Consider the following 15,433-nt stretch of genomic DNA (forward strand, 5'->3'; position numbering starts at 1 on the left):
TACTCCAGTGCCCCTCAAATACCAGGGTACTTGTTAGGGTACTAAAGGAAGTGAGCTGGAAAGATCAGTCACCTCAGTGTTTTTTCCTCTCTTCTCCTTCACTTTGATTTCTGTTCTCCGTCATTTATTGCTGCTGCTGTTAATGGATTTCCTTTCATTATTTATAGTTACTTCTAATTGTTACTTTCATGCTAGCTTCTGCTCTTCTATTAGCTTTTTTTCTTTCTTTCTGTTATCCTCATTAACTCCTCTTCACTTTAGACTGCAGAGCCAACTCATACTGACTTTAGAGAGCTACTGTCAGAAAGCAAAGAAATTCTACCTTCTGTCTGGCATATGGGCTAATCATGGCACAAGTTCTAAGATCTCTGTATCTATGGTTCATTTAATTGCTGCTATTTTGACAATATTTTGACAATTTCCTAAAAGTAGCTGAACTTAGAAACTTCTGAATAGGACAAGTGCAATACAATGGTATTTATCTCTGGTAATATCTAATAAGTGAGCAGGGATAATTACTGCGACAAAGCAAACGTAGAACCTTTTTTAAAAAAATCTTTTTTTCTTTTTAAGCCCGCACCTGCAGCATATGAAAGTTTCTAGGCTAGGAGTTGAACTGGAGCTGCAGCTGCTAGCCTCCACCACAGCCATGGCAACACCAGATCTGAGCCACATCTGCAACCTAAACTGCAGCTTGTGCAATGCCAGATCCTTAACCCACTGAGTGAGGTCAGGGATCAAACCTGCATCCTTGTGGATACTAGCTGGGTTCTTACCACTGAGCCACAACAGGAACTCTGAAAAAAAAAATCTTTTTTTGGAAGTTCCCAGGCTAGGGGTTGCATCGGAGCTACAGCTGCTGGCCTAAGCCACAGCCATAGCAATGTGGGATCCGAGCAGCATCTGAGACCCATAACACAGCTCATGGGCAATGAGGCCAGGGATCAAACCTGCATCCTCAATGATACTAGCTGGATTCGTTTCTGCTCTGCCACAATGGGAAATCCCCCCCCCAAAATTGTTTATTTTAAAATATAGTTTATTTATTTATTCATTTACTTATTTATTTTTGGCCATGCCCACAGTATGCAAAATTCCTGGCACCAGGGATCAAACCCACACCACAGATATAAACAGAGCCACAGCAGTGACAACGCTGAATCCTTAACCTATTAAGCCACAAGGGAATGCCGCACAGCGTTTTATAATTTTGGATAAATGTTGTAAATTCCCAACTAAGTATATTAATGTTTCAGTAAAAGCATAAATAGAGTGTTCAACCAAAACATAATTTTAGATTATGTCTATTCAGCTTTCCTCTAGTACTGTGAATATCAAATATTTTACAAAAGGGATTTAAGTACTCAGCTTAGTAATTACAAATATTTCTACTGTATTAATTGAGATTTTTTGCTTTTCAGTAACTTCCATTTTGCTATAAAATTATTTATTTCTTCACAACTACCAATGAGGTTGATTTTTTTTAAGGTCTTAGCTGACAATATTAAATCATACATATTGGCAAAATGAACTAATATTAAACTTTTTATCTCTATGCATCAACACCGAGAGCACTTCCAAATTTCAGAGTAAACTTCCAAGATCAACAGGGGTTAATGGTAGCAAGAGGCTATTTGAAAAATGACATATGGGAGTTCCCGTCGTGGCACAGTGGTTAGCGAATCCGACTAGGAACCATGAGGTTGCGGATTCGATCCCTGCCCTTGCTCAGTGGGTTAACGATCCGGTGTTGCCGTGAGCTGTGGTGTAGGTCACAGACTCGGCTCGGATCCCGTGTTGCTGTGGCTCTGGCGTAGGCTGACAGCTACGGCTCTGATTAGATCCCTAGCCTGGGAACCTCCATATGCCACGGGAGTGGCCCAAGAAATGGCAAAAAGACACACATACACAAAAGAAAAAAAAAAAGAAAAAAAAGAAAAATGACATATGTACCCAATCAAATCCAGTAAAGAATTTTTTTACTATACTCTTGCATCTTTACTTTATGATTTTTAGAGGAACCTATCTGATTTTGAAAAATGCTCCTACTTTTAGAGTATGTCAAGTATAAAACCCTCTAAAGTAATCATTTTGATTAAGTTGGTATTTGTACAAGTTCTGGTCTAAGATGGCAATACAGGTTCCTCCTATATCTCCTGCCATGTACAAAACCTCAAATCTACAGACACACAAGGAACAATTTCCTCTGAAAAAAACTAGCTGAGAAATATCTACACAACAGGTAAATGAGAAAATGCCCACATCAAAACTAGTACAAAAGCAAGATTCACTTTTGCCATAAAACCCACACCCAGCCCAAGGCTACACAATGGGAGGGAATACCTCACTCCCAGTTCTTCCTTAAGTACAAAGGGCTTGGATTCCACATCTAGCGCTCCAGCTTTTAAGACTCTCACCTGAGTGATGGGCCCTAAAACACTTAGCCCAACAGGCTTATGCCATGAGATCCATAAGATTTCAGTAAACAAAGAAGTAGTTCTTAACAGGCTTGTAAGGATGTACCACCTATCTCCTTAGAACTCAGTACAAAAGGAGCAGGCAAAAAATGCCCATCTCCCTGTCTTTCCCCCAAAGAGGTCTATTTTCATATTTTCAAAGCTGCTGCCCAGGGATCAGGCTTCTAATTTATCATGTATCTAGGGGCAGATCTGAGAGGCTGGGGAAGCTAGAAGACTCTCCAGCTTCTCCCTCAAGCCTGCTCCAAACCACAAGTTTCTCTCTGAAAGAAGCGTGGATACATGTGTGGTGCCTAAGCTTTTGAAACTGCTGCCCAAGGAACAGACCCCTGGACAGCACAGCTCTGACAGCCAACAGGGTTTGCATTCACAACTCCAACAGGACTATCAAACAAAGACGCAGCTCTTAATGGGCACAGGAGCACAGCTTGTGTACTATACCCCCAAGTCCAGTGCTGAGGAAACAAGCAAAAAAGCCTGTCTCCCATTTTCCCCCTGGAAGGGCCCTAACTATATACTTTCCCAGTTGTTGTCTGAGGGTCCAGCTTCCCATAAGGCTGTATGTAAGTAGTGAATGAGAACCTCCTCTTTGGGATACTGAAAGGTCTTGGCATACCCTCAACTACTGAGAGTCACTATGAACAAAGGCAACTGCTTGGACAGTCACAAAGGTTTGAAAGACAACAGAAGCTCAGGCCAGGCTGATTGATAAGGCACATCTCCTATACCAGACCACTCCATTGAGAGTGGGAAAGGTGGCTATTTTATCAATGAGCGGAAACCAACAAAGAGAGTCAAGAAAAATGAAGAAACAAACAAACAAAAGAACAAGGTAAAATGCCAAAAACAGACTTTAATGAAACAGAGACATAAGATTTAGCTGAAAAAGAGTTCAAAATAATTCACTGAGGTCAGGAGAATAATGCATTCTCACAGTGAGAATTTCAATAAGGAGATATAAATATAAGAGTATCTAAGGAGTATCCTTTAATTTGAGCTAGAGAAAATCACAATGTTAAGAGTACAGTAACTGGAAGTCCCCATTTGTAGCTCAGTGGTAATGAGCCTGACTAGTATCCATGAGGATGTGGGTTCGAACCCTGGCCTCACTCACTGGGTTAAAAGATCCAGCATTGCTATGAGCTGTGGTGTAGGTTGCAGATGCAGCTCAGATCCTGTGTTACTGTGGCTGTAGCTTAGGCTGGCAGCTGAAGCTCTGATTCAACCCCTAACCTGGGAACTTCCATATGCCACAGGTGTGGCCCTAAAAAGCAAAAAAAAAAAAAAAAAAGAATACAGTAACTGAATTGAAAAATTCAGTAGAGGGTTTCAACAGCAGACTACATCAAGGGAAAGAAATGATCAGTAAACTCGAAGAGAGGAAATAGAATTCTTCCAATAACAGGAGCAAAAAGAAAAAGGAATAAAGAGTGAAGAAAGCTAAGGAACTAAAGGGACATCATCAAGTGCACCAATATACATATTATAGGAGTCTTAGAAGAAGAAGAAGAGAGAGAAAGGGGCATAAAGCTTATTCAAAGAAACAATGGCTGAAAAATTCCCTAATTTGAAGAAGAAACAGACAACCAGATCTAGGAAGCCCAGAGTGTAGCAAGTATGATGAACCCAAAGAGACCCACATTGAGATACATTATTATTAAATCTTCAAAAGTTAAAGACAAGAAGAGAATCTTAAAAGCAGGAAAAGAAAACACCTTGTTATGTACAAGGGAACCCCATTAGATTATCAACAGAAACTGAAAGCCAGAAGGTAGTGGCATGATATATTCAAAGTGCTGAAAACAAAAACACCTGACAACCAAGAATACTCTTCCTGGCAGTTATCCTTTAGAACAACTTTTAGCGAGGTCAGGGATGGAGTCTGTGTCCTCACAGACACAACCCTGCTAAGCTACAATGGGAACTCCTGAATCAGTAATTTTTAAAAAACAACAAAACCCCCTAACAACAGAAGTCTAGGACCAAATGGCTTTGCTGGCAAATTATACCAAACATTTAAGAATTAATACCAATCCTTCTCAAGCTCTTCTAAAAAAACAAGAGGAGCAAACATTTCCAAACTCATATTTACAAGCCCAGCATTATTCTGATACCAAAACCAGACAGGGATGCCACAAGAAATGAAAATTACAGATCAATATAACTGATGAATATAGACATGAAAATCTTCAAAAAATGTCAAAAAACTGAATTCAATGATACATTAAAAGAATTATATACCATGATCAAGTGGGATTAATTCCAGGGATGTAAGGAAGGTTCAACATCTGCAAATAAATGTAATACCACATTAACAAAATGAAGGCTAAAAACCATCTGATCATCTCAACAGATGCAGAACAAGCATTTGACAGAATTCAATATCCATCTATGATGAAAACTCACAACAAAGTAAGTATAGGAATAATGTACCCCAACACAATAAAGGCCATATATGACAAGCCCACAGTTAACATGTGAACATTTCATTTAACATTTCAATGTTTCAACAGTGAAAAGCTGAAAACATTTCCTCTAAGATCAGGAGCAAGGCAAGGATGCCTACTCTCACCACTTCTTCAGCATAGTATTAGAAGTCCTAGCCAGAGAAATTAGGGGGGGGGAAAGAAAAGAAAAGAAATAAAAGGAATCCAAATCGGAAAGGAAGAAGTAAAATTGTAACTATTTGTAAATGACATATTATGTATAGAAAATTGTAAAGATGCCACCAAAAAACTGTTATAACTAGTAAATAAATTCAGCAAAACAGCAGGATACAAAATCAGCATGCAAAAATCTGTTGTATTTCTATACATTAATAATGAATTATCAGAAACAGAAATTAGTAAAATAATCTCACTTACAACTTCATCAAAGAGAATAAAATGCTTTGGAATACATTTACCAAGGAGGTGAAATACCTGCCCACTGAAAACTATAAAACAATGATGAAAGAAACTGAAGATAAGGTAAACGGAAAGGTATTTTGTGCTTGTGAACTGAAAGAATTAACATTGTGAAAACATCTGTACTATCCTAAGTGATCTACAGATTCAACTCAACCTCTGTTAAAGTTCCAATGGCATTTTTAACAAAAATAGAACAAGTAATTCTAAAATTTGTATGGAACCATAAAAGACCCCAAATAGCCAAAGCTAATCTTGAGAAAGAACAAAGCTGGAGGTATCACACTTCCTGATTTCAAGCCATATTACAAAGTCATAGTAATAAAAACAATATGGTACATATGGTATAGAAATGAACACACAGATCAATGGAACAGAATAGATAGCCCAGAAATAAACACATGCATGTACAGCAAATTAATTTTTGACAAAGGAGCGAGTCAAGGATATTCAAAGTGAAAAGGATAGTATCTTTAATAAATGGTGCTGGGAAAACTGGATAGCTGGATCCAAAAGAATGAAACTGAACTCCAGTCTTATACCATACACAAAAATCAACTCAAAAGTTCAATCCCTGGCCTGGGAATTTTTATATGCCATGGGCGCAGCTGAAAAAAATAAGTAAAATGAAAAGGAAACCTACAGAATGGGAGAAAATATTTGCAAATCATTTATCTGATACGAGGTTAATAGCCAAAATACATAAACAACTCATACAACTTAAGAGAAAAGAATCTAATTAAAAAATGGACAGAGGAAATGAATATACATTTGTTTAAAGAAGATATACAAAGGGCCAAAAGGTACATGAAAAGGTGCTCAGTATCACTCATTATCTGGGAAATAAAATTCAAAATCAAATGAGGTATCACCTTACATCTGTTAGAATGGCTGTCATCAAAAAGACAAGACATAATGCTGGCATAGGTGCTACGAAAAGGGAGCCTTTGCATACTGTTAAGGGGCATGTAAATTGGTACAGCCGCTAACGGAAAATAGCATGGAGGTTCCTCCAAAAATTAAAAATGTAACTACCAAACAGTCCAGCAACTTTACTTCATATTCAAAGGGAATGAAAAAAGGATATCAAAGAGAGAGCTGCACTCCTATGTTTACTGCAGCATTATTCACGATACCTCAGCTAAGGAAAAACTTAAGTGCCCATCACAGAAGAATGGATAAAAAATATGTAAATATATATAATGGAATATATAATGTACCCTTTGGGATAACATGAATGGACTTTGCTAACTGAAATAAAATAGAGACTACAAAAACAAATACTACACAATATCACTTAGTATGTAGAATCTTAAAAAATGAAATTTAGAGTCAAACTCAGCAAAAGTCAGCAGGAAAGTGGTTGCCAGAGGCTGGGAGGTGGGGGAAACAGGAGAGGGTGCTAAAAGGCTACAACCTTCCAGGTATAAGATGACTAAAGTCTGGAGGACTAATGTATAATATGATGACTATGGTTGCTAACACTGCAGAGCATAATGGAAATATGCTGGAAGAGTAGAAATTAAACGTTCTCACACACACACACACACAAAGGTTTTTAAAAAGTTCACATGTGAGCATTTATAAATTATTTCTCTTGTGGTATGAAGATATAACATATTAATAATTCCCAAATTCAGTGTCCTCCAAATAAAGTGCTTTTTATTCAAACAGGTCAACTTGGGGTTATTTGGTCCTCTAAAAACTATAAGGATGGAAATAAGTCAGAAATTTACTTCATTACAGTTTTGCTTTGTGTACTTTAATACACTTACTTACTTTAATAAGTAATGCTTCATTTGTAGCTTCAATTACTTCATTCCTGTCTTGGACTTGTTGATGCAAATTGCTTACAGTGTCCTGAGCTTCTTCTAATTCTAGTTTTGCTTTCTCTAACTGTTCATTCAGCTGCTGAACAGAAGTCTTTTGAGAGTCAGCAGAAATCTTCCACTTCGCATGGTTCTCCTGATGTGAAATCATCTGTATAGCCCCAAAATTTAAAAGGAAAGAAGAAAATAAGGTGAAGTTGGTTTCAACAACATTCTAATATTTTCCATTTCCACTTCAATGAAGGTAAATTCTGCTTATAGTTACAAACATGATTTCTTATAACATACTGGAGGGAAAAAGAGGGATAAAGAATCCATAGTCTTAAAATTACTTAAGGAGTTCCCATCACGGTGCAGTGGTTAACGAATCCGACTAGGAATCATGAGGTTGCGGGTTCGATCCCTGGCCTTGCTCAGTAGGTTAAGGATCCGGCGTTGCCGTGAGCTGTGGTGTAGGTTGCAGACGAGGCTTGGATCCCGAGTTGCTGTGGCTCTGGTGTAGGCTGGTGGCTACAGCTCTGATTCGACCCCTAGCCTGGGAACCTCCATATGCTGTGGGTGAGGTCCTAGAAAAGACAAAAAAAAAAAAGTAAAATTACATAAGAACAGTTAACTAAATACAATGGACTGCTTTTGGATCCTGATTTGAATAAATCAACTATAAAGACATTCTTGTGATAATTGAGGAAATTTGGTGATATTAAAGAATTAGAGTCAATTTTTAGGTGTGATAAAGGCACCGTGGTTATGCTTTTAAAAAACAGCTCTTGGGGAGCTCCTGTTGGGGCTCAGAGAAAACGAATCTGACTAGCATCCATGTAGACGCAGGTTCAATCCCTGGCCTCGATCAGTGGGTTAAGGATCCGGTGTTGCTGTGAGCTGTGGTGTAGGTTGCAGACATGGCTTGTATGCCCCCACTGCTGTGGCTGTGGTGTAGGCCAGCTACAGCTCCAATTTGACCCCTAGACTGGGAACCTCCATATGCTACGGGTATGGCCCTAAAAAGATAAATAAAAATAAAAATAAATATAGCTCTTGAGCGTTCCTGTCTTGGCTCAGTGGTAATGAACCTGACTAGGCTCCCTGAGGATGCAGGTTTGACCCTGGCCTCATTCAGTCAGGGATACGGCGTTGCCGTGAGCTGTGGTTGTAGGTCACAGATGTGGCTTGGATCCTGCACTGCTGTGGCTGTGGTGTAGGCTGGCCGCTGTAGCTCCAATTCGACCCCTAGCCTGAGAACTTCTATACCCTGTGGGTGCAGTTCTAAAAAGCTAAAAGTAAAAACAAAAAAACAAAATAAAAATAGCTCTTATCTTTTAGAGATAGTTTTTGAAATGTGTACTAATAAAATAATGGTAACTGGGATTTGCTTAAAAAAATTATGTGATATGTAGGGGAGGGAAGAAAGGGAAGTAACTGAGGTTAAGGGTATGGTGACCATACTTCCCAATTTGCCTACAACTGTCTAGGTTTTATGCCTAGTGTCCTGGCATAGACAGAAAGAGCACTTTTTCATCTCAAAAGTATTTTCTTTTAGATCAAACTAAATGATCGTTGCACTTATAGATTAAATCAAACTGGCCATGAGTTGATAATTATTAAAGTTAAATAATATGTAGGAGGATTCATAGCATTCTACTTTTGAATATGTTTAAAATTTTCCACAATAAAGTTTTAAAAAATCTTATTCTCATTGAAAAAAATCAGGAATTTTTCAATTATTAAGTGACTTTTTTGACAATTTTATTTTATTTTTTGGCCACACCCACAGCATGTTTAAGTTCCCAAGACAGGGATTGAAACTGCACCACAACAGCAACCCTAGCCACAGCAGTCATAACTCTGGATCCTTAATGCACTGTGCCACAAGAGAACTCCCAGGGGTCTCTTTGGTAAAGATCAATCATTGCTATTCCCACAACATAGACACCATCTTTTTTTTTTTTTTTTTGGCTGCTCTGAGGCATATGGATCAGATCAGAGCCACAGTTGCAACCCATGCCACAGCTGCAGCAAAGCCAGTTCCTTACCCCACTGTGCCTGGCTGGGGATGGAAACTTGCATGCCAGTGCTGAGAGATGCCACTGATCCCACTGCACCACATTGGGAACTCCACGGAAGGCATCTTTACGTTTCTAATTTTTTGAAACTTGAGGGTGTGCCTTGCATAAATTTGTAGGTTTTGCAGGTGATCACTGACTCTAAGAGAACAACCTCCTTGCAGAGGTGGGAACTGGTTCTAGAAGCTTTACTGTCAAGTCATAGATAAACACTTCACAGTAGCCCTGGGCCTTTAACACAGTGTTCACTGCTAACTCTGGTGTTTCCTAGAGATCCAATGCACTGTATATAAACACTGCATTTCTCTGGAGAGGGTGTCTTTCTGTAAGAATCACTGTTCAACAGTCTTGGGGAAACTTAGCATAGAAGGTGATCCAATCTGACTGCAAATGCAAGGTAATGGGTCCAAACTGATCACTGTCCAGTTGGAAGGCTTCATTTATCAAAAGCTGTTCTATCAGAATCTAATTTACACTGTGACACAAGTGCTGGGTTCTCTGAGAGCTGCTTTTAGTGTCTGTTCGGAGCACTGTACTGTCTGCACAATGAAAGGTCTCTGCCATTCACATCATGTTCTGATGGACGTACAGCTTTCATCCTTCTGCTTGAATGGGTTAAACAGCTGTTCCACTATGAGACTTACAAGGACCAGCGTGTCTAGGCCTGGTGAGAAAGCACTGTGTGAGGTGCCTTCGTCCCCGGCAGGCCTCAAAGGCACCAGTGGCAGGCCCTGTGCAAGTGTCCATATTACATACTTTTATATGATACATAGTAAATATTAGTACCAGATATTAAACAGCAATACTAGAATCAATTTTTATAATTTATTTTATGAACTGCTTATAAATAATTTCAAGAAGTTTATAGAACTAAAAGTAAAAAATTGGATAATTAAAAATAAAAGTAGAAATACAGACCATATAATGAAAGCATACTGAGTAGTTTCTGGCAACACATGAAATGAACCAATTATTATTGTTGATCCCTAGACTAAGCAGCTAATATCAATTAAATAATTATGCTGAACCCATTAGGATTCACATTTGTCTCTGAAGACCAAAGGTTGTAATCTCTTGGCCTGAGGATTGGATTCAGCTTGCGAATGTGTTTTGATGGACAGACACAATATTTTTAAAGGGATCTGACTCCAAATGCATTTAAGCAAGACATGGTGACCAGAAACCTGACATCCCTCACAAAGATGTTACCAAACTCGCTTCAAACAAATTCAATGTAAATGTATTGGCAACTGCTGCCATATAGAAAAATGCTTTATTAGAACTTCATAAGTAATTCTGGATGTCTTCAAATATAGTTTTTAAAAAGACAAAAAATGCTATTCTAATTGATAACACTGCCCATCTCTATAAAGGCTCAAAAAAACAAAGTAGTGCATTGCCTAACTTGTTAATAGAATAAATGTTGGAAATTGCAATGCATTAATGGATTCACATCACATGAAACTGCTTGTATTGGTTACTAAATACCTCCAGTTAGTTTTGGCAAATGCTACTTTATAACCAATAATGACAGTGATAATGATGTGCCAGGCTCTGGTGTAAGAACTTTAACTACATTAGTTGATTTAATCCTTAACACAGTTCTATGAGTAGACAGCATTATTATAGCCACTTGAGTCAGAGATTTTAATTGCCCAAGGCCACACATAAATGCAAAATTAGGAGCTGAGATTTAGAACCAGGATGCCTGGTTAAAGAATTCAAGCTCTTAACCCTATAGAAAATATTAGTTCACTGGAAATGAAGTGAAAGTTATATATTTAGGCTACCAGAAGTGGAAGGCCACAATGTGATACTCTATAATAAACATTTAAGAGCTAGACTTTTAACTGTCAGATAAGTCAACACATGTTAGCAGGGAGTAAAGGAACAAATTAAATTTTTCTTTACCTCTAGATGATAAGCTTCTTTGAGAGATTCTACTTCTGCTGACAATTTCTTGATTTCTGCTTGCATTCTTGCTTCTAAGTGAGCTTCACGTACTTGAGAAGCCCCCAATTCTTCAGCTAAATGGTTTCCATGAGCTTCCTTAAAAATGACATATTGATTAAGTAAAGGCTACATTACTTGTTTATTCGATTAATATAGCTAAACCAATTCACCACATTTATGGAAGTACTTTAAACTTGTATAATATTATATAAACACTCATACACAAATTGATTTTTAAAATTTTTGGCTGTGCCCAAAGCATGCAGAAGTTTTCAGGCCAGGGACTGAATCCCAGCCACTTCAGTAACCTGAGCCAAAGCAGTGACAACACCAAGTCCTCAACCACTAAGCCATCAAGAAACTCCCAAAGTTAACTTCTTAAATGTACACTTATTATTAATCTAGGTTTTAATCTAGATATTTAAGAGACTACTATTGGGAAAGTATTAGTATATTGTTTGTTTTTAAAATTTTTTTTACTATAGTTGATTTACAACATTCTGTCAATTTCTGCTGCACAGCAAAGTCATCAGTTAGTATATTGTTTGTTATAAGAGAAGTTCACTAACCATTACCTTTTGTAAGATAAACTAATAACCACAGCAGAATGAACTTTGGCAGATAATGGTCTACTCTTGGGTATGAACATACATTTTTGCTCAACAAATGTGCGTTTATCTAAACCTATTTATGCTAGTTGTGTTTGAGACTATAATTATGTGATTTTATTATACATTGTAAATATTGCTGAAATATGCATGCGAAAGGAGTATTTTTACATGAAAACCAAGTTACATGGTTTGAGAAAATTCAGTGAGTGAGTCACAAACATTTGCTGTCAAATTAGAAGCCATCAAGGAGTTCCCGTTGTGGCTCAGTGGGTTAAGAACCCGACATAGTGTCTGTGAGGATGCAGGTTCGATCTCTGGCCTCCTCAGTGAGTTAAAGATCTGGTATTGCCGCAAGCTGGAGCACAGGTCGAAGATGTGGCTTGTATCTGTGTTGCTGTAGCTGTGGCATAGGTCAGCAGCTGCAGTTCCAATTTGACCCCTAGCCCGGGAACTTCCATAAGTCACAGGTGCAGCCATAAAAAGAAAAAAAAAAAAAAGGCCAGACAGTTGTAAAACATTGTGGGAACTCTCATAAAAAATACAAGAGATACTATCCTCTGATTTATCCACTTTAAGAAACCAAAATTGGAAACTACAGATGATGGAATATGAATATGGCTTATGCAAGAAAGTCTATGTGGAATTGTAATCAAGTGGCCCTACCTATACACAAAAAACCAAGATTTGGTCCCATATTAAAAGATTAACACATGAGAACTTCCTTTGTGGTTCAGTGAGCTAAGGATCTGGCACTGTTACTGCACTGGCTCTAGTTACTCCAATGGCATGGGTTTGATCCTTGGCCCAGGAACTTTGGCATGCTTTAAGTGCAGCAAAAAAAAACAAACCAAACCAAAACAAAAACCACACACACACAAAAATGAATGTATACTTAGAGTTTTGAATAAAAATATATTTAAAATGTCTTTTTTTTTTTTTTTTTAATCTTTCGTCCTTTTTAGGGCCGTACTCGCGGCATATGGAGGTTCCTAGGCTAGGGGTTGAATTGGAGCTGTTGCTGCCGGCCTATGCCAGAGCCAGAGCAAGGCCAGCTCTGAGCCACATCTGCGACCTACACCACAGCTCACGACAATGCTGGATCCTTAACCCACCAAGCGAGGCCAGGGATCAAACCTGCAACCTCATGGTTCCTGGTTGGATTTGTTTCTGCTGGCCACGACAGGAATTCCTAAAGCGTCATTTAAAAAAAATAATTATCCACATTCACTTACTTTTTTGATTAATTGAACTTAGTTTATCAGATATAATTAATTATACTACATTTAGATATCATTGATAAGGACAGAAATAAGATAAATATAGAGAGCTTCCTTTTTCCTAGTAAACTCCATGTGCCTGACATATTCTAATAAAAAGTTTTTATATATATTCTTTATTAGTCTATCTAAAACTGAATAAAAACATCGTTGGGTTAACCAAAATTAAACGTCAAAACACTTTAATTCAATTCCCATATTGAATTAGTAATCAAAATAGAAAGCAGAAAATCACAAGAACTTTTCTAGAACACCAATAGCTATATTTTTCTCAAAGTCTAAGTAATTAATTCAAGTATACCGATCTAGATATTTTTAAGAGAAGTTGTTAATTTCAATCTAATACTAGGTAAATACAATTCGTATTAGTGCTCTTGCTTTTTTAAAGGCACTTTTCCTCCTTGAGGGTTCTGACTGGAGGTTATAACAATTATAAATTTAGATAGTTTTCATTTAAGAATGGCTACAAATGAAAAAATTTTTACTTAGAAAAGATTTATTAATTTTTTTCATCAAGTGATAAATTCACTTGAAAGTCGGGGGTTCCTGCTGTGGTGCAGTGGGTTAAAGGATCCAGCACTGCCACAGCTGTGGATCACATTTAGTCTCTGGCCCAGGAACATCCATATGCCATGGATGCAGGCATAGAGGGAAAAAAAAGATGGGAGCTCCTGTTGTGGCTCAGAGGTAACGAACCTCCTGACTAGCATCCATAAGGATGTGGGTTTGATCCCTGGCCTCACTCAATGGGTTAAGGATCCAGCATTGCTGCAAGCTGTAGTGTAAGTTGCAGATGCAGCTTAGATCTGGAGTGGCTGTGGCTGTGGTGTAGGCCAGCAGCCACAGCTCAATTCAACCCCTAACCTGAGAATTTCTACATGCTGCACATGCGGCCCTAAAAAGCAAAAAAAAAAAAAGAATAAAAGAAAAAAATTCACCCTTGAAAATCTTAAAGTGCTTTATAACTCAATTTATTGAAAACTAAGAGTTCCTGGAGTTCCCATCATGGTGCAGCAGAAACAAATCCGACTAGGAACCATGAGGTTGCAGGTTTGATCCCTGGCCTCGCTAAGTGGGTTAAGGACCCGGCGTTGCCGTGAGCTGTGGTGTAGGTTGCAGATACAGCTCAGGTCTGGTGTTGCTGTGGTGGCAGCTGTAGTTCTGATTCGACTCCTAGCCTGGGAATCTCCATATACCTCAGGTGCAGCCCTAAAAAGCAAAAAAAAAGAAAAGAAATCTAGAAATCATGGCTCAGCAAAAAATGAATCTGACTAAGCATCTATGAGCACACAGGTTCAATCTGCTCAGTAGGTTGAGGATCTGGTGTTGCTGTGAGTTGTCTTGTAGGTCACAGACACAGCTCATACCCCCTGTTGATGTGGCTGAGAGAGGCAGGCCAGCAGCTATAGCTCTGATTGGACCCCTAGTCTGGTAACCTCCATATGTGGCCCTAAAATTAAAAAAAGACAAAAATAAATAAATAAATAAAACTAACCAGTTTGACCAAAACTCAGTTCCAAGAGACTTCCTACTAAATATAACAGATTTTTTTTTCATTTTAAAATTGTGGTTAATATATAGAGTTCACATCATGGTGCAGCGGAAACGAATCTGACTAGGAACGATGAGGTTTCGGGTTCAATCCCTGGCCTTGCTCAGTGGGTTAAGGATCTGCCGTTGCCATGAGCTGTGGTGTGGGTCGCAGATGTAGCTCGGATCCCATGTTGCTGTGGCTCTGGCGTAGGCCGGCAGCAACAGCTCCAATTTGACCCCTAGCCTGGGAACCTCCATATGCCGCAAGTGCAGCCCTAAAAAGACAAAAGACAAAAAAAAAAAGTTAAAATTTTGGTTAATATACATACAACATGAAATTTACCACCTTAACCATTTTTAAGTATAAAATTCAGTGGCATTAAGTACATTCACATTGTTGTGGAACACAATTAACTTTTGTAAGAACTACATCCTACAGTTGAAAAAAACAAATGTCTTAAGATTTTCAGTAAGGTAAAATTAGAACAGGAATTACTTTCTCTTTAGAGAGTTGCTTCACTTCCTCCAGTTCACTTGAGAGCCTTTCTATTTCTCTCTGCGCCTGGACTTGTTGACGATGAGCCTCCACCAGTTCTGCATGAGAGTTCTGCATCTGTTCCCGAGTTAGCCTCAATTCTTGCTCCAAGTCTATGGCCTCCTTGTACTGAGTTGCAATGTACTGTTCCTGCTCTTTCATAACCTGAAATGCACAAGATATTTGAAAGTTTTAAAATAAAATGATACAGATAACCTTCCTTCCTTTTTGTCTCTCTCTCTCCCTCTCTCT

The 15,433-nt window shown here is 38.4% G+C and overlaps 1 protein-coding gene across 2 annotated transcripts in view; it reads right to left on the minus strand.

The window, feature by feature from the left end:
- Nucleotides 1–15,433, minus strand: part of CCDC18 (coiled-coil domain containing 18) — a 112,085-nt gene that overhangs the window by 15,223 nt on the left and 81,429 nt on the right. For both annotated transcript variants that reach the window (XM_047785280.1, XM_047785281.1), the window contains 3 exons: nt 15,143–15,346; nt 11,184–11,321; nt 7,163–7,363 (listed from right to left, as the gene is read on the minus strand). In XM_047785280.1, the coding sequence (XP_047641236.1) occupies nt 7,163–7,363; nt 11,184–11,321; nt 15,143–15,346 (543 nt within the window). The remainder of the gene's footprint in view (nt 1–7,162; nt 7,364–11,183; nt 11,322–15,142; nt 15,347–15,433) is intronic.

The sequence above is a fragment of the Phacochoerus africanus genome, chromosome 6 (genome assembly GCF_016906955.1).
Source record: "Phacochoerus africanus isolate WHEZ1 chromosome 6, ROS_Pafr_v1, whole genome shotgun sequence".
NCBI lineage: Eukaryota > Metazoa > Chordata > Mammalia > Artiodactyla > Suidae > Phacochoerus > Phacochoerus africanus.